The sequence below is a fragment of the Cornus florida genome, unplaced genomic scaffold (genome assembly GCF_030987335.1).
Source record: "Cornus florida cultivar Cherokee Brave unplaced genomic scaffold, ASM3098733v1 CherokeeBrave_3.0.0_Hap2_Chr11, whole genome shotgun sequence".
NCBI lineage: Eukaryota > Viridiplantae > Streptophyta > Magnoliopsida > Cornales > Cornaceae > Cornus > Cornus florida.
Genome location: NW_026775581.1, coordinates 67690235 through 67709738, shown reverse-complemented (window position 1 = coordinate 67709738; position 19504 = coordinate 67690235). Strand labels below are relative to the sequence as shown.

Here is a 19504-nt window from a genome sequence, read left to right as displayed (position 1 = left end):
ATACCAATCCATTTCTCATCAATTTCTTGGTATGGAAAAAGAAAAAAAAAAAAAAAAAGTGATGTGGTTCTTATTCACATTCCATGTAATAGTTTGCTTCCGGCTGATTATGGCAGTTTCGCTTTGTAAATTTTCCTGTGTTTGCCAGAAAAAAACCAAAAAAAAAAAAAACCAAATTTTTTTTTTTTTAATTTAAAAAATGACATAACAGGAAAAATAGAACTTTTGAATAGTCACGCCTCAACAGAGTAATTTTGGAAAGTCCTTTTGTTTTACTTAGATTTCATATATATATGTAAAAAAACACTGCCTCGGCAACAAATATACATTATACTCGAGTACTCAAAACATATTTCATGTTGTCGTTATACTTTTTGTAATTATATTTTACTCCTATATAGACAACAGATCTGTGTGCGCGCGCGTGGTGTGTTGGTTCTCAATTCTTATCAGTCTTCGAAATTGAAGCTCTCCAGAGCCCTTCCATAAATTCCTTCAGAAATCAGAAGCAAAAAGCCCTAATCTTGCGTGTCGCTGCTAATGTCTTCATCAAACGCCGAAGATTCCGAGTCGCTAATCCAACCAAACGAATCACAACCTCCTCCTGCTGCTGCAAATGGTGCAGATCAAGCACCACACGAATCTAAAGACAACGGAATTCAATCAAATCATGACGTAGTCGACACAACCGATGCAGATTCCAAGCTCAACCAACGAAAATTAGACGACAACGAATCGATCCAATCGCAAAAAGTTACTACTACTACTGATCCCAAGCCTGATGACCAATCCAATGACGCCGCCGCGGTTGAACAAGAACCAGAAGAAGCTAAGCAGCAGGCCGACCTCCGGAAAGACGACGGAGGGAGCCGAACCTTCACCATGAGAGAATTGTTGAATGAATTGAAGAATGGAGAAGGGAACGGGAATGGGAATGAAGATTCCGAATCCGAAAGACGCGAAGCCAGCTCTCCCTACAGCTACAGGTTAGTGTTCGTATTCATTTCGATTCGTATTCAATTTGATTCCATTCCATTGAGTCTACAAGATGATAACTTTCCTTTTTCTGTGTTTCATAATGGAATGGAATGGACTGCAGTTACTTGTGAAATCGAATATAGGCTAAAAATTGAGTGCTTACTCTGTCTTGAAGTTGATCTTTGAGAATTTGGTGAAATTGTTTGCTTAAATTTAGCAATTAATTAATATATATATATATATATATATATATATATATATATATATATATATATTCCATATTTGAGACTAAGAAGGCATTCTCAAATTGAATTGTGTTTCGACTTTTAAAGAAATATTCGAAGATTTACTACCGGGCACCTAAAGGATGAAAATAGAATTCGGTATGGGTTAATTGCATTGTTGTTGTCATTATCAACAAAAATAAGAAAAAATATTTTTAATGTGTTTATTGTATATATATGTACCATTACTTTCCTTGCTCTTTGTTTTATTTTTTCAATTTGAATCAAAACATTTCTTACTGGTGTGCTCATCTGGCATTGATTTTTTATTTCATAAGAAAAATAACGTTGCTTGGGATAATGAGAAGAGACCGTATCCAGTATATGGTGTTCTTGAGGGAGTTGTAGTATGGATTTGTTGAACAATGTTTATTCATTGGCCGTGGGTGAGGATTCGTGACAAGATACATGTCATGCTAAAAGGCCCCAAGGTGGGTGCTTTAGATCATAGATGGAGGAAGAGGAGGAAAGGGGTGAGAGAGAAAGGAGAAAGTGAGCATCCTGAGCCCTTCAAGTGGACTTTTGTTGAGATAGGGGATGACCCCCTTGTATTGTGAATGAAAAAAGTACTTGTGATTAAAATCAAACATGTGAGGTTTATACACATGTCAAAGACAACCAATGAGATAGGATCTTGTGTGCAATATATTGTCACTTTTAGAGAGGAACACATCCCTCATTGCCCCTCCCTAGTATATAGATACTTACTAGCTGAACATAAGATTGAGCAAAACAAGCGGACATGCTCGACTCTAATACGTGTGTTTTGGCTTTGATTATATTGAAGAGGTCACTGCAGTGTTAGTCCTTGAAGACCCCAGGTAAGATTTTAAACCGTACTACAGTAAGCAATTGTCTAAGCGGTCACGTATGACATAGTGTGGAGCCTTATACGTACATTGTGTTATAAGGCTTTGTAGCATAATGGAATAATGAATTTCTAAATCTATTGAATCTGATTTCATGATATACTAGTCCTTCCTAGTGGAATAAAGGAAGAAAGTAGTTGACGGGGACATCTTCACTTTATTTTCCTCTAAATCCTGTTTTGATATAAAAGATGGTTTGCTCAAAACAATTTAACACAAGAATATTGTAAACAGAAGCATTGATTTCATTGTGCAAGGAGAAGTTTCTTGCTTCTTTATTTAAAAATTTATTATTTTGTGACACATCTTATGATAATTTATTGGTGCTTATCTATATATATCCATTTTATTGACAAATTAAATATTTTACATATGGTGTTTGTCTGTTTGCCCTGCTTGAAGTAGAACTTACAGAATTATTGTTCCTATTTCTATATGTACTTCTCCTTACACAATACATATCCATTTCATGCATTTGAATGCAGTCAAGAAACTGCACAACAGCAAATAGACCAGAACAATGCTGCCATGGACTTGATCAACAGTGTCACAGGTGCTGATGAGGAGGGTCGGTCTCGCCAACGGATTCTTACGTTTGCTGCCAGGAGGTAGTCATCATTTCTTGTAATTCTGACTTATTAATTAGCAGCTTGGCTGGCATTGCTTGTAATTTTTTCTTTTCAAGATTTTGTAACCAAATGCGACCTGCCTGCATGCAAAATGTTATGCGACAATTTATTGCATGCTTCGACTATATATATGACACTTGAAATTCGCTTGATAAGCAAGCTTATTGAGGTTTCTTTATTGTAATGAGTTATTTGTTTATTTATTTTTTAATATTTATTTTTTTGAGTTTTTCTACTACCCATCCTATGGAATAATATGGTTGTTCAATGGCTCTAAATTTTAAACTAGCTAAAAATAGTCAACCTACTATTATTGCGTGTGGTTATTTTATTTACTTTTTTCCTTTCGAAAGTCTCTTTCTGTTTCACAGTTGAGCTTTCCTCCCCCAAGCACAATCTCACACCTATTCCAACTGTTTTTTTCTATGTGAATCCTGTTTTTTGAAGTCTCACCTTATTCATTTGTAATGTTTTAGATATTTCCCAAGACACTTATCACTCTCCTTGGTAACTATAACAAGATGGCCGTGGAAGGGAAAGCCCATTGCCCAAAAATCTTATTGGAAAATTGATATGTCATTGGAACTGTTATGTTGATGTTTTAGGCTGCATATTTCTTGAACACCTTTTGATGTTATTATTAGCTGCATATTTCCGTGAACACCTGTTGCTGTTACTGTTCAGGTATGCAAGTGCTATAGAGAGAAATCCAGAAGATTATGATGCACTTTACAATTGGGCACTGGTTCTTCAGGTCTGACTTTGTGCTTTTGAGTATTGTCTCACGACCATTTGCAGTATTTTTGTAGAGTTTGGATGTTTACTTTTTCGGTTTTTTTAATCAGAGAAAAATGTGTTTTTGTTGAAGATGAGAATTATTCACATGACATGAATTAATATTTTCCATATGAAAGTTTACATAATTCATGTGATTTAAATTTAATGGTATTATAAGTATTATCATTCTAAAATTTAAATTAATTACTTTATTTGTCATGTTTACTAAAATATTATAATTATCTTTATAAAAAACAATTAGTAACTGTAATTTTAAGTGTATCGTACCAATTCCATAGAGCAGCAAAGTGGAATTACGCTGTCTATATGATCCAACTTCTGTGTGCAGGAAAGTGCAGATAATGTTAATCCGGATTCTGGTTCAGCTTCTAAAGATGCTTTGCTTGAAGAGGCATGCAAAAAGTACGATGAGGCCACCCGTCTTTGCCCCACACTTCATGATGTATGTTCAGATGCATTATTTGGATAATCACATCGAATATTGATGAATCTAAAGTAACTTGTACAACGTGCAAGATCAAAATCTACCTGGCAGAAGGCCACTGGTTTTTCAGTTTGGACTGCAGTTAATTTCTTGCTGGTGCATACGTAGATTTAAGATAGAATGTGCTCCTGCAAATTAGTTTATTTATTGTTCCAAAACTTGGATCCACCTCATACTACATATCCATAATTTGTTGTCATTAAATCCCAGGCTTATTATAATTGGGCTATAGCAATATCTGATCGGGCAAAAATGCGTGGTCGGACAAAAGAGGCAGAAGAACTTTGGAAGCAGGTTTGACCATTTGATTCCATTATTATTCTCATAGTTCATGCTTTTATGGTTATATTTACAAACATCATCAGTATGATATTTTGCTCAATAACTTCTCTGTTTTCTCCGAACATTGTTATATGTAATGTTCTAGAGGTGGGGTTTGGTCCTTCAAAATCTGAAAGGAGAGTATGGTTTACCAGGGAGCAAAGTGAAAATTTCATGTAAATGTTAAATATGCTAAGACACTTGGAAAATTGAAAGAGAAACTTAAAAAAGGAAATTGGGACTGTCACATTGGTTGTACTTACATATATTGATTTAGCAACTTGATAGTTGAGATGCAATGTGTTAATTTCTGAAAGTCATATGCTTGTTATGTATGAATCTTTGGACAAGATTCTGATTCTTAGTTGTTTATTAATGTCTCTGTTATTCTGGGAGCCCCTTAAAAATGTATTACTATTTTTCTTGTTTGACTATTAAACCAATAATTTGATATATTCACCAGCATATGTATTTGATAAATGTACATTTCCATCAAGTATAACACATTTAACCTTGATTTGCAACTATTACTGGAAAGCATAATATATGAACGAGCCCAACTGGAAGTTATATATTAACTTTTACTTTACCATAGTTTCAATGCAAAATACTCTTGGGATCTTGCTTGTGGCTTTTATTGCCTGAAATTTTCATAATGATGGCTATTTGTCTCCTGCTCTCAAGTTAAGCTATTATGTGCTGCTAAACTCATCAAAACCTTCTCCAAATTACCCGAGGTCGGCTACATGAATCCGATTTTTTTCATTCTGCCCTATCCAAGGCCATAGCCTCAGTAAAAACAACATTTAGTATTTGGAATAGGGAAACCTGGTGGTTATGAAATGATCTATTGCTTCATAATCGTGAGTAATTGCTATGAAGTTCACCATTTAGGCTACCTTTATGATGTCAAAAAGAGTTAATCACACGTGATACAATATTAGCTTCTTCTTATGCTGTCTTGTCTACCATGCCTGTTAATCTCTTTGAATTAGAAGTTACCAGATACTCTTATCTATTTTTTTGGGAAAAAATATCGAAACACTGAAAATGTTTCTTATTCTTTTCAATGTGCAGGCAACTAGAAATTATGAAAAAGCTGTCCAACTCAATTGGAACAGTCCTCAGGTAAAATCTTTAAGAAACTGTTGAGTTAGTCTCAAAATTACCTTCTAAGTCTGAACCCTAATATCTTACTCATTGCATTACCCTTCGTTTATTCTATATTTTCTTCTTACTTGATATCTATGATCATGTACTCTCATATGAATTGCTGGAGAAGTTGCAAACATGTTTGTGTTTTTATTTTCTGGTAGTAACTTCACAATAAATTATTCCAGGCACTCAACAACTGGGGACTTGCTCTGCAGGTACTTTTAGCTAAACAAACCTTGCCAACAAAACTAACTCCTTTAATCATTCAGTACTTATATTTTTAGAGTGTTTGTGGAGCTTTTTGTTTCATTGTTCTTGTAATATTTTGGTAGAATATTTGGATGTTTCATTGGATTTATGTTATAAATGTGCATTCCAGGAACTCAGTGCAATTGTTCCTGCACGAGAAAAGCAAACAATTGTGAAAACTGCAATTAGTAAGGTACAAAGTTATATGGAGGCATGAGGGTGCTTGGATAATGTACATCAATGAATTGCGGAGTTACCTTGTATTCATTCTATGAGCAAGTTCTATGTTCTTTGCATCTGATACCTTGTGTTATAATGCAGTTCCGTGCAGCAATAGAGTTGCAATTCGACTTCCATAGGGCAATTTACAACCTTGGCACTGTTCTGGTTAGTTTGGCATCCTATCATATCTTTCCATTTTTTTTTTTTTCTCTTTTTCCTTTTTAAAAAAGAAAAAGGTAAGAACACGCACACCCGACACACTCACAAATCCACTATTGCCCCTATGGGAGACTTGAACCCTCAACCTCCCATGTGGGAGGAGGAGGAAATACCACTAGTTTAGAGCCTTGGTGGCGTGTCCTTTCTTTTTCCAGGAGCATGATGTTATGTTTTCAATGACATTATTTTGGGATATTGACTTCATTGCAAAATGAGAGATACAGCTTGGTTCTTTCTTATTATCCTATGTTTGTAGTATTCATTAGCCGAGGACACAACGAGAATTGGGGGATCAAGCAATGCGAAAGAAGTTACCCCTAGTGAGTTGTACAGCCAATCTGCAATCTACATTGCTGCTGCTCATGCACTGAAACCGACTTACTCCGTAAGTACCTCATGTTGTTCTTCCTATTCAATTCCTTTAGGCTTTGTTGGTTCTCAGGAACAATAAAGGAAATAAGAAGGAAATGGAATGACAAGGAAAGGAAAATCAGATGAAGGAATTCATCTACGCGTAACATGTTGACTCACTTTCCTCTCAAGTTTTCTCATGTTTCCTCACTGATCTATGTGGAAAATAGGGTTTCTTTGAAGTCATTAAAATTCTCTTCTCCAGCTGGCCCTTTCATTTTTCTTTTTGTTCAGGATTCTAATGCAACCAAACAAGGAACAATGAAATACCCTATAATTTCTTTTTGCTGTCCATCCTGTTTTCCAAGTTTCAAACAGAACACTAAAACTTAATTTTGGTACTAGATTAGATTCGTTGATTTAGATCATATGCTAGATTTTTAAAAATTGGTTTTCCTTCGCAATTTGCCAGTACTATTTTAAAATTGGTTTTACTTTTTCCACATCCGTTGTACAATGATGTGAAAGAGGTAAAAAGAGAATGAGGAAAAGCAGCCGCTTTCTAGCTGTTTAACTTTCCATACACTTATATGAAGTAATTGTGGTTTCAGAAGGAGCTGTTTTAGTACTTTTTGTCTTTAATTTAGTTACTTAATAACATAGAATTCATTTTCCTACGCCTTCTGAGCTGTAAAGTTCGTTTCTTTTTTCATGTGATATTTGTTATTTACAGGTTTATGGTAGTGCCTTGAAGCTTGTGCGCTCCATGGTCAGTACCTCTCTCTCTCTCTCTCTCTCTCTCTCTCTGTATTTAAAAAAAAAAATCTTTCAAGCCCATTCATAAACCATCTACTTCCTTTGTACCTTTGTCATTTAATTAGATGATTTTCTTATCAAAAGAGAAAGTAAAAGGTGTAGTTACCTGAACCTTGCCCCTCAACTGCTAAATCTTGTTTGTGCATCTTATTCCACTAGCTATTGCACTTCAATCACTTGTTGCATCAAAGCATTCCTAGTCAATCATTAGCTCACCTTGGTGGGACCAATGTCAATACATTTCAACTGGTTGAAATATTTCATACCTTATATATGATTTTCCTTCTATTTCTTTCTTTTATTTTATTTGCTAAATATCAGTTCACAGTTATACGCGAAGCTCACCTAATGAAATTTAAAGAACTTATATGGTCTGCAAGTGTGTAGTTTAATTTGTCCAGATGCAGTCATTGTTTTTCCAAATTGTAGTTCTAACAGGGCTTATTTGATGACAGTTGCCTTTACCTTATCTAAAAGTTGGCTATCTGATGGCACCCCCTGCGGGGAATTTAGTTTCACCTCATAGTGATTGGAAACGTACACAGTTTATTTTGAATCACGAAGGGCTTCAACAGGTAGTTCATGTCTTCAATCGTGAATAATAAAATGTGACACATGTATGGGTTTGCTTCTGTTGTGTGCTTTCATGCTTAAAAAGGTGGATTCCTTTTTTTTTTAAAAAATAATTTAATGTTATTTGAGCTTTCGAATCATTTTCTCACAAGTCCTCTAGGATTGACCTGAGTACCATCAGAAATTGTTAATACATCTTCATTGTTTTGGTTGCATATTTCTTGATAAAAATGAACATGTTCAAGTTTTAGTTTTGCTGACAGTTGATTCTATGGAGGCTGTATGATATAGAAGAAGGGTTCTTAAGACGTCTTTCTCATGTGTGATGATTGGCCTGTTTGGAAATGGTTATATTCTTTTTCCTGCTATATGGTTTTCATGACCATGACACCAGTGATGATTCCATTAGACATGTCATGCTCAATCATTAAAATAACACTGATGCTGATATACTAAGAAGCACGGACACGGATACGGGACACGGATATGACACGACACGGACACGGCGACACGGCAAATCCAAAAAAATTAGGACACGGACACGGCGAATAGTATATATATATATATCAGCATTAATAATTTTTTTAAAAAAACACTGATATGTTTAGGTTGGAATATATAATATATATCACTGATATGTTAGTATATATATATATCAGCATCTTTAGGACACGGACACAGCGAATTGTGACATCTTTAGGTTAGTATATATATATATCAGCATCTTTAGGGTAGTACAAAACAAAAAATAGAACATATCAGCATTAAAAAATTTAAAAAAAAAAAAAAATTTAACATATCAGCATTAAAAATTTAAAAAAAAAAAAAAAAAAATTCCAGAAAAGTGTGTCCGAGCTGTCTGAGCCGTGTCCGAAAATAAAAAAAAATAAAAAAATTCCAGACACGTTTTTTGGCGTGTTCGACACGTGTCGGGGCATGTCCGACGCGTGTTCGTGTCCGACACGTGTCGGACACGGATTCTTCGCCCATTTTGGAGTGTCCGTGCTTCCTAGCTGATATATAACCAACCAGTATTTTGGAAATTTTTATGGGATATTGCAAGATACTCAGGCCATCACCAGTGTTCAAAATCATATGAGAGAGAGAGAGAGAGCAACCATTTCTTGTATTTCAACACACTAAACCTAATAAGCCTTTGTAGGCTTATATAAAGAGAACAAGTATTACTTAATAACACAGGGGCCCTATCAACTATATATAATTACAGAATGACCCAACACATGTATATATATATATAACATTCTAACACTCCCCCTCAAGCTGGAGAATATATATCAAATAATCCCAGCTTGGAACAGATAGTTTTAACCGGTTATGACCCAATGCTTTGGTAAACATATCAGCTAATTGATCTTCAGACTTCACGAATGGAGTAGAGATGCTCCCACATAATATTTTTTCCCGAATGAAGTGACAATCAACTTCAATATGTTTGGTCCTCTCATGAAACACAGGATTTGATGCAATGTGAACTGTTGCTTGATTATCACAGAACAATGGAGTAGGAGCTTCAACTGTCAACCCAAGTTCTTTTAGAAAATTTTGTAGCCATGTCAACTCACTAGTGGTATGGGCCATTGCCCTATACTCAGCTTCAGCACTAGATCGAGCTACCACCGTTTGCTTTTTACTTCGCCATGTAACAAGATTTCCTCCTACAAATGTGCAGTAGCCTGTAGTAGATCTCCTATCTGAAGGAGAACCAGCACAGTCAGCATCTGTAAAACCTTTTACTCTGAGATGATCATTTGATTTATATAGTAACCCAAACACTGGAGCTTGCTTGAGATATCGGATAATCCGAAGAACAGCAATCCAATGTGGCATTCTAGGGACTCCCATAAACTGACTTACAACACTAACTGCATATGAAATATCACGTCGAATGACAGTGAGATAAATTAATTTCCCAATAAGGCGACGAAATCTGCCCGGGTCATTAAATAAATCACCCTCATCAGACACAAGTTTTGTATTTGAATCCATAGGAGCATCAACCGGACGACCACCCAACGTACCTGTTTCTTCTAATAAGTCCAACACATATTTTCGTTAGGATAAACTTATACCCTTCTTGGATCTAGCAACTTCAATACCCAAGAAATACCTAAGTTTACCCCAGTCTTTAGTGTGGAATCGATATTGTAGAAACAATTTCAACTTAGCAGTGCCTTCAGAATCATCACATGTGATCACAATATCATCTGCATACACCACAAGAAATATGAAGCCAGCCTTAGTGCACTGGTGAAACACCGAATGGTCGGTTTGACATCTGTTAAGACCAAATTTTAATGCCACCGCAAAGAATTTTTCAAACCAAGCCCGTGGAGATTGTTTCAATCCATACAGGGCCTTTTTAAGGCGACAAACAGTGTGAAGATACTCCCCCTAAGCAACAAACCCAGGTGGTTGCTCCATATAAACCTCTTCTGCTAAGTCACCATGCAAAAAAGCATTTTTAACGTCTAACTGAAGCAGAGGCCAATTTCTATTAGCAGCAAGAGAAATCAAAATACGAATAGAAGAAATCTTAGCAACGGGGGCAAACATCTCATCATAGTCAATACCATAAGTCTGGGTATAACCTTTGGCAACAAGACGTGTTTTTAAACGCTCAACGGACCCATCTGGAAGATACTTCACAGTATATACCTAGCGACAACCAACAGGTTTGGCACCTGGAGGTAATGGAACAAGATTCCATGTGCCATTCTTATGCAAAGCATCAATTTCATCTTGCATGGCTTTCCTCTAGCCCGAATCAGACAAAGCATCCTGCACAGTCTTAGGAACAAATGTAGTAGACAACTGAGAGGAAAAACATGAGAATGATGGCGATAAGGAATTATAAGAGACATATTGAGCAATACGATGATTAGTGACACACGAATGAGTAGCTTTATGAAGTGCAATAGGCAAGGAATCTGTTGGATCCAAAGACTCTGAAGACGATGGAGGAGGCACGACAGCAGATGGCTTTGGTCTTCGAGTGTACACCCATAACGGGGCGGGCAAAGGAACCAGAGATCTAGGTTGAAGAGAAGGTGAGGGAAGAGGAACTGCAGAAAGAGGTGACTCAAGAGTGATATCAAGAAGTGAATCAGTGTCTGAAAAATATGGGATGGACTCACAAAAGGTTACATTCGCGCTAATAAAGTACCATTGAGAAACAGGACTATAGCAGCGATAACCTTTGTGAGAACGAGAGTAGCCAAGAAATACACACTTTGTGGCACGTGGGTCTAGTTTATCAAAACCAGGGCCAAGATTGTGGACATAACATACACATCCAAAAACTCTAGGAGTAAGAGAAAACAAGAGAGAATCAAGAAATAAAATAGAATGTGGAGATTTGCCATCTAATACAGATGACGGCATACGGTTAATAAGATGACGGGCAGTAAGAACCGCATCACCCCAAAACCGTTTAGGCATACACATATGAAACAAAAGAGCACGAGTTACTTCTAAGAGATGTCGATTCTTATGTTTTGCAACTCCATTTTGTTGAGGAGTATAAACACATGAATTTTGATGAATAATTTCTTTATCACTAAGACATGTATCAAAGGGAGTTGAAGAATATTCTTTAGCATTATCAGAACGTAGAATGCGAATTGGACATCCAAACTGAGTTTTGATGTCTTTTCGAAATTTTTGAAAAATTAAAAATAACTCTGAACGATCTTTCATTAGAAACAACCAAGTCAGGTGAGAATAATCATCCACAAATGTCACAAAATAATGAAATTTATTTATTGAAGAATGCTTTATTGGACTCCATACATCTGAATGAACCAAATGAAAGGGACTAGAGACACGATTATTAACCCTAGACTTGAAAGACACGCGATGGTGCTTACTAAGTTGACAAACTTCACATGACAAGAATTTTAAATGACTAAGACTAGGAATTTGACGCTGCAAAACTTGAAGTGACGGGTGACCAAGACGACAGTGCCACTGGAATGGAGACAGAGAAGACTGAAGAGCCACAGGATAAGGTTCCAAATCAAAATAATATAAGCCACCAGCTTCATGCCCCGTACCAATCTTCTTCTTCGTCTTGAGATCCTGAAACACACAAGAAGTAGGATAAAATGTAACAAAGCACTGGAGAGATTTAGTAAGCTTACTGATAGACATTAAATTAAAAGGAAACTGAGGAACATGTAAAACAGACGAGAGAGACAGGGAATCACTAAGTTGAGCTATCCCCAAACCTGAAACCTCAGTGGATGAACCATTAGCAAGAGTAACACTTTAAGAAAGAGGTACAGAATTAAAATCAGATAGAAGAGAAGAACATCTAGTCATATGATCAGATGCTCCAGTGTTTATGATCCAAGGACTACGAGTGGAAGACAATAGGCACGTGTGTGCAGTACCTGACTGGGCAAAGGTAGCCGTGGAAGATGAATTAGATGCTTGCTTATAAGACAAAAACTGAGTATACTCATCCCGTGGAACAGGGACTGTGTCTGATTCAGCTATGTTGTGAGATCCAGAAGCAACATCATTTGGAGAGGAGGAAACTTGATTTACATAACTAGATGGTTTGCCATGAAGGTCCCAACAAAAGTTCACAGTATAATTAGAAAGACCACAATGAGTACATTTTCTTGATTCCCTGCCACGGCCACGTCCTCCCCGTGAATCACGACCACCACGTGTGGAGCGTCCCCCACGACTTCCATGATAAGCATTATGTTCATCCTTTGAAACTACCAATGTTAAACGCTCACCACTCTGTCCAATATTCAAATTGGAGGTGTCACTTGCAAGTGTAGCATGCTGAAGTCGAGAAAACACCTCAGCAAGAGATGGAAGTGTGGGACTGCCCATAATCTGTGCACGAAAAGACTCGTATGCTGATGACAAACCAGTAAGAAAACGGACAACATTAAAGTCCTCACGCTGTTGTTGCATACTTCGAACATCAGCAGTAATGGGCTAATACATATTCAGCTCCTCACAGACTCCCATAACTTTGGAATAATTCTCTTCTTTACTGTGATTACCTTGTTCAAGATTGAAGTACTGCTCACAAAGCTCATAAACTCGAGTGATATTATCCCAGAATACAATTGCTGCAATCTGTCCCATATCTCCTTGGCAGTATCCAAATAAAGTAAAGTTGAACTGATTTGGGGTTCAATACTGTTTATCATCACAGAGATGATCTGAGCATCTTCCTTTTCCCATGCAGCAAAAGAAGCATCAGTTTCCTTGAGTTTATCTTTAGTCAGATGAGTACCAAGACCTCTGCCTTTGAGAAAAATTGCAACAGATTTAGCCCACAGTATGTAATTCTTCCCATTGAGTTTAACTGAAGTCATGGGAGAATGGAGACTGGACGTGGGAGAAAGCAAATCAGAATTGAACGCCAAGTTGAATTCAGCAAAACAGAGAAGAAAAAAAAAAAAATTGTAGAATTTGTATTCTGGACGAACCTGTCGAACGGGCCGGATCTAGGCAAACAGGCCAGATTTGGTCAAACGGGCCGGATCTGGTCAAACGGTCCGGATCTGGTCAAATGAGGAACTGCCAGCAGAGACCACCAACACCACAATCGCGATGCCGATCTTATACAAGAACAACCCAATTACAGACTCTCACACCCATGATCGTGTTGCTCTGATACCATGTTCAAAATCATATGAGAGAGAGAGAGCAACCATTTCTTGTATTTCAACACACTAAACCTAATAAGCCTATGTAGGCTTATATAAAGAGAACAAGTATCACTTAATAACACGAGGGCCCTATCAACTCTATATAATTACATAATGACCCAACACGTGTGTGTGTGTGTATATATAAAACATTCTAACAACCAGTAAACAAGGGCCATAGTGAACCTCATTTTTTTTTTGATAATTAAGTTTTCGTTAAAGGCGCTCAAGAGGGGAGCACTCCTGAAGAATACACAAAACGCAATGAACCTCAAAATTAACCAAATAATATATCACATAGCATCTTTTATTGTTCATCATGTTTTGATATTGATATTGATATTTCTTTTTATCTCCCATCAAAGTCGGGCTATACCTCTGCCTAGGAACTTGTTATAAGTTTATTTTCCCACTGGAATTGAAAAATCTCTGAAGCAATTTATTTTCTGTATGTTCAGTTTTTGCAAAAAAAACTATCATTGTCTTCCCAAAGAAATTAATGTTATTTATGAAGCAATAGATTGTGACTGAATTCAACTTTACTTGCAGCTTAATAACGTTGAGCAAAGACAGATGTCAAGAAGCCTTTCTGCCAAATCAGGAGATACAATGAATATAAATGGATTGGCTATTAGAGTAGATGTTCCAGATATTGTCTCTATATCAGCATGTGCTGATCTGACTTTACCACCTGGTGCAGGCCTCTGCATTGATACAATTCATGGGCCAGTTTTCTTAGTAAGTATCCTTCGCTTCTCCGTTCTAATTTTTCCCAACTCCACCAAATATTGCATTATATCCCATGTTCATAGTGTCATTACTTAGCCATGTGAAGAGAATGCATCATCTACATTCTTGAGTATGTGTAGTACTGCTTTGAAACCTGAGCGGGAAAATGAACAAACAGGTCAATCAATATTGCAAACTTTAATCTCCATCACTTTTTGAAATAAGTCAATACCTTTTTTTTTCTTCGTATTTTTATGTTATAGCCCTCTCTTCCAATCGCAGTCACCAGTGCTTATGACTAGAACTGGGGGTTAGTTTGTTTCTAGTAAACCTTCTCGGCTATGATGTCGGTATGATTCGTCTGCAACCCAATTTTCCGTCTTAGCTTTGGTCAACCACTTTTTAAGGAATTGAAGTCTGCTGGCACGTTCTTTTTGTTTACTGCTGTAGATTCAAATGAAAGTTTAATTTGAAAATCTGTTGGCTAAAATTCTGCCCCTAGAATTTTAACTTTGAGACACCGGACCTATTAGTAACCCCTTAAGGATCTTTGTGTACCGAGCTTTGACCTGAAACCAGAAAAAAATTAAAAATATTTCTCTGTTTTTTACTTAGTTTAAAATGATTTTGCTATTTAATTTTGGGTAAAGTGCAGAAAACACCCCTAGAGTATACTCCGCATACCCTATTTTAAAAAGTGTGCTATTAACCCCCTTATTCTTTTAAAATTGAGCGGAAACACCCCTCAAATTACTTTTTGCAGAAAGAAGATGTAAAGTAATGTTGTAATACCCGTTTTGCCCTTTTACTCTTCCGAAAATGCCCAATGGGGTGTGTATGCTAATAAGGGCAAAGTGTAGAAAACACCTCTATAGTATGCTTACAGTGCGTATCACACCCCACGTGCGAAAAACACCCCTAAACCATAACATTTGTGCTAATAGGTCCTACTTACACATTTAAGTCTTAAGATAGAGTTGGACTAAATGCCCTTGACACATTTTATAAAATTTATATAAAAAAAAAAAATAGCATTTTGTGAAATGACTAAAAAGGGTACCACCGCCACTATTTCTCCAAAACCCAGTTCCTTCTCCGACGAGCCCCACTGACAATCTATCCAATAAACTCTTCCAATTCTTCCTCAAAGACTTTGCCTCCGAATGTGTTTTCCCAAATTCTCTTACCGCATATTGGGTTTGGATTTTCCGGCATGTTACTCGGATTTTTTCGAATCCATCTTTCTCAAGCTTCGAACAGAAGCTTCCATTGTTTCCAATGAAGCTCCAAGTAGCGAAACCCAGTTCACCCCGGCGAGTTCCCTCCAAAACTTCTTGTTGAAGCTTTAGTTCACCGTCGGGTAGAAGCTTGGCGAACTAAGGTGTGGTTGCCGGAACTGAAACTGTGTACTTCACTGGAGCTTGTGGGTCTAGTAGCTTGTAGTCTGGACGATAGTCTGAACAGAGGGAAACTCGTCGGAGCTGAGAGACGTTGGTGTCACGGGACCTGAAGTACACCAGTGTAGAGCTTCACCGGACCTGACTAGAATGCTTTTGATTCAGTCGCTGTTACCGTTGTGGTTCATGCAAATACTCCCTCCGTCCCAAAATAAGTGTCACGATTTCCTTTTTTATCTGCCCCCCAAAATAATAGTCCACTTTCTTTTTTCAAACAATATATTTCACATTTTTCCATATATGTCCTTTGAGTTTAAAATTTCAAACTTCAATATTCAAAACTTAAAAGGGCAAGTTAGTAATTTTTCAGGCAGGCAATGTATGTCTCACATGTTCCCTTAAAAAATTACTACTGCCCATAAGTGACATTTAAATTGGGACGAAGAGAGTGAAAACTTGGAGCTTTCGGATTCGATTGCCTTCGCCGTGGGTCATCGTTGCTCGTAGTGTTGTCGGACAGAACTAGAGCATGCCAAACTTGAATGGTAGCTTGCAACTCGCTGTTTGGTCACTTGTTGCAGCTGGGTTTGACGTAGATGGATGAAGTGGAAAGCTCGCCGGAGTGGTTTGTCGCCGGAGAAGAACATGCAGGTGTTGGTATTCTATGGTTTGGTTGGTCTCTAGTCTCGCTTGAGTTGTGGCACGCCGGAGTGAGTGAAGCTCACTGTTGTTCGCACCTTGCTTCTAGGTTGGTTGGTACACGCCGAAAATGGGTCGCCTAATGGCTTGCTGGAGCAGACCAAGTTTACTCCGGCGTTGAGAGACCCAATTTCGTGAAGCTTCCCGCTCATGCTTGTCGACGAGCCCACTTCGAAGCTCAGTTCCAGTTCACACCAGCGAGCCCACGTTTGAAACTCTTTTCTAGTTCACACTGACAAGCTTCAAGGCACCTTGTCCCACTTCGGTGAACCCAACTGTCTGGCGAACTTCAAAGCATGCAGGTCGTGGTACTGCATAGACCTCTGCAACTTGGGTTCGCCGGACTTGAGTATGATATGGAGCACAAGTGTAGCTCGGGCTTTGCCGAAATGGGTCGGGAAAGCTTGGAGCTTGCTGGAGTTGCTGGAGCAACTTCGCCATGTCAGGTTTGATAAATGCATGGTTTGGTTTGGGCATTTTCAGAAGAGTAAAAGGGCAAAATGAGAATTACAGCATTACTTTTAAGTTAAATTTCTGCAAAAAGTATTTTGAGGGGTCTTTTCGCATAATGTTAATACATTAAGGGGGTTTTAAACACATTTTTTAAAATAATGGGGCAAAGTGCTACGCAGAGTAAACATTAGTGGTGTTTTCTGCACTTATCCCATGCTAATAATCTCATAGTAGAGGGGTGTTATGTGCACATTAACTATATTAAACCCACTTTTAAGGATCTCTCTATAGATTACCCCTTACAGTGTATTATCTTTCTTTGAGTTGACTGTTTTATGTTTTCTAGTACTTTAGTGCCACTCATAAATGGGAAAGTTCTAATATATGTATTTTTTTTACTCGTCAAATGGAGAAAAAAAATATCTCAAAAAAATAAATTTATATTTGTTCTCACATATGTCAGATTAATGAACAATATATCATATGGAATGAATACCTGAGTTCTTTTTATAATTATAAAAAGGAAAAAATTATTCCCAATTAAAATTTAATATGGTTAACAATTTATTTATTTTTCTTAGTTGGTCACCCGTATATGCCGCCGCTGAGTCACTGGCCCGTTGGTAATATAGTTATCATTTTTCATTAAATATATAATTAAAAAAATAAAATTAAAGATACAAATTTATACTTTAAGGGTGTTTTGTGATAAGCACTGTGAACATATTATAGGGGTGTTTTCTGCACTTTACTCTTTAATTTTTGGGTAAACTGCATTGATACGACTGAGGTTTACCATGATTACACATGTAGGCTATGTTTGCAAAAATCTACACCGACCCTTTCAAAGTTGTCATAATGGCCATTAAATTTTAGTGTAAAGTGTCGTTATTGCCTTTCATTTACAAAAGTTTTTCATTGAAAAAATATCTGAATTTGAAATGACCATATCACCCCATATTAATAACCCTAAGAAAAGATATGCATTTAATTTCCATTTTTATTTCTCACCTCTCTCTGTTTATATAATTATAGTTAAAAAAAGGAATTGCAAACATAGCAAGCACAAGTATATTAACTCTGCTATATTTATTTCATTGGTAGTTTATCTCAGCATTTGCCTGATGAATATGTAGGCAAATCTTACTTTCTAATTTTGTTGTTTAATGTTTTTCAATGAATTAGGACAAGTATATTAATTTTTTTGTTTAAGGAGAAGAAAGGACGTTCTGTTTTTTCTTTATCAAAACATTAGGAAAACTAGGACTAACCTTTTGATACCTCAGGTAGCTGATTCATGGGAATCCTTGGATGGATGGCTTGATGCAATCCGTTTGGTCTACACAATCTTTGCACGAGGTAAAAGCGATGTTCTAGCGGGCATAATAACGGGATAATTTTTCACATATATTATTGCACCAGCAACGGCAAATTTTGTGTGTGGATGAGTTGTGTTATAGATATTGAGATTGTTTGTTTAAATAAGGCTCGTGTATATTATTTAATCTTTGTGATATCACCAGGTTTAGTGCTTCTTTCCTCTAGGTTTTAATTGCTCAACTTTTTAAAAATTTCTTTATGTATTTTTACTTGTATTGCTTGCACGGATGAGCTCGAACACCTTATCGATAGAATTCTTGAAATTATTATTATTATTTTTGTTGAAATATATGTAGGTTGATGAATCCTTTACTTCATCTGTGTACTTCGTTTTGATTTTAATATGGAAACATGAAAGATGATGAATTGTCAAGTGTAAACTATTCTTTGTGCAATTTTCACTGATCTTCTACTATTTTTTTGCCAACCATTACTTCCTAAAAAATTGAATCAAAGCTTCATGGATGTGTATGGAAGCAACCAAACATGCCCTTATTGTACTTATAATGTGTTGTACTGTATATTGTTTGGAGCATCTAAAGTTACATTGGCCCAGCATTAATAGAATTATTACATGAAGCTCTTGTTTGGTGAAATGGTATGACTACTATGACCACTGCTAGTAACAGAGAAGCATAGGGTTAATGCATTTGATTTCTTTTCAATAAGCAAGGGATGCTGTTGTGGAATTGAAATTTCAGATAAGAAAAATATATATATTTTTTAAATGGAATATACTGAAATAGCCGCTGCTTGTTAGTGTGCAAAGAGTAAAGGTTAATGCTTATTATTATTATATATTTAATATATAATATATTCTTCATGGATTGGGTCAGATCAAATTTAGGAGACTAATTCGATCTTTATGAATTCCTAATTTATGAATCCATCGAACCAAGAGACTAAAAACTTGATCTGATCTGAATGCATCAAATTGGATCGAATCGAATTTACAGATCAAATGAACACTTCTGACCTAAGTACATCAAGGCAAAATCTAAGTGACACATGAACACTTCTGAATGCAAATAATAGAATCCTAACTTAGCAGGCTGTTTGGCATGGTTTGGTAGGAAATGGAAGACTGTTTGGCTTGGTTTGGTAGGAAATGGAAAGGCTGTTTGTCTCTTGAAAGTTGAAACTCTGATGAACTGTCAACCCTTATGTTGGCATTATCATTACCTCCCAGAGTTCTCAGA

At 36.7% G+C, this 19504-nt stretch overlaps 1 protein-coding gene across 2 annotated transcripts; it reads left to right on the top strand.

Moving 5' to 3' along the window:
- Positions 1-331: 331 nt before the first annotated feature.
- Positions 332-18622, top strand: LOC132280979 (protein HLB1). 2 transcript variants are annotated; one of them, XM_059782723.1, is made up of 14 exons: positions 334-986; positions 2617-2739; positions 3445-3514; positions 3887-4000; positions 4253-4336; positions 5441-5491; positions 5704-5733; positions 5898-5960; positions 6089-6154; positions 6465-6593; positions 7293-7328; positions 7831-7950; positions 14197-14385; positions 18212-18622. In XM_059782723.1, exons 1-14 carry the CDS (start codon positions 541-543, stop codon positions 18320-18322), a joined length of 1632 nt encoding a protein of 543 aa, XP_059638706.1. In that variant the 5' UTR covers positions 334-540; the 3' UTR covers positions 18323-18622. The 2 variants fall into 2 exon arrangements, with proteins under 2 accessions (XP_059638707.1, XP_059638706.1); XM_059782724.1 differs by lacking the exon at positions 7831-7950 and having other exon boundaries at positions 332-986.
- The last annotated feature ends 882 nt before the right edge of the window (positions 18623-19504 follow it).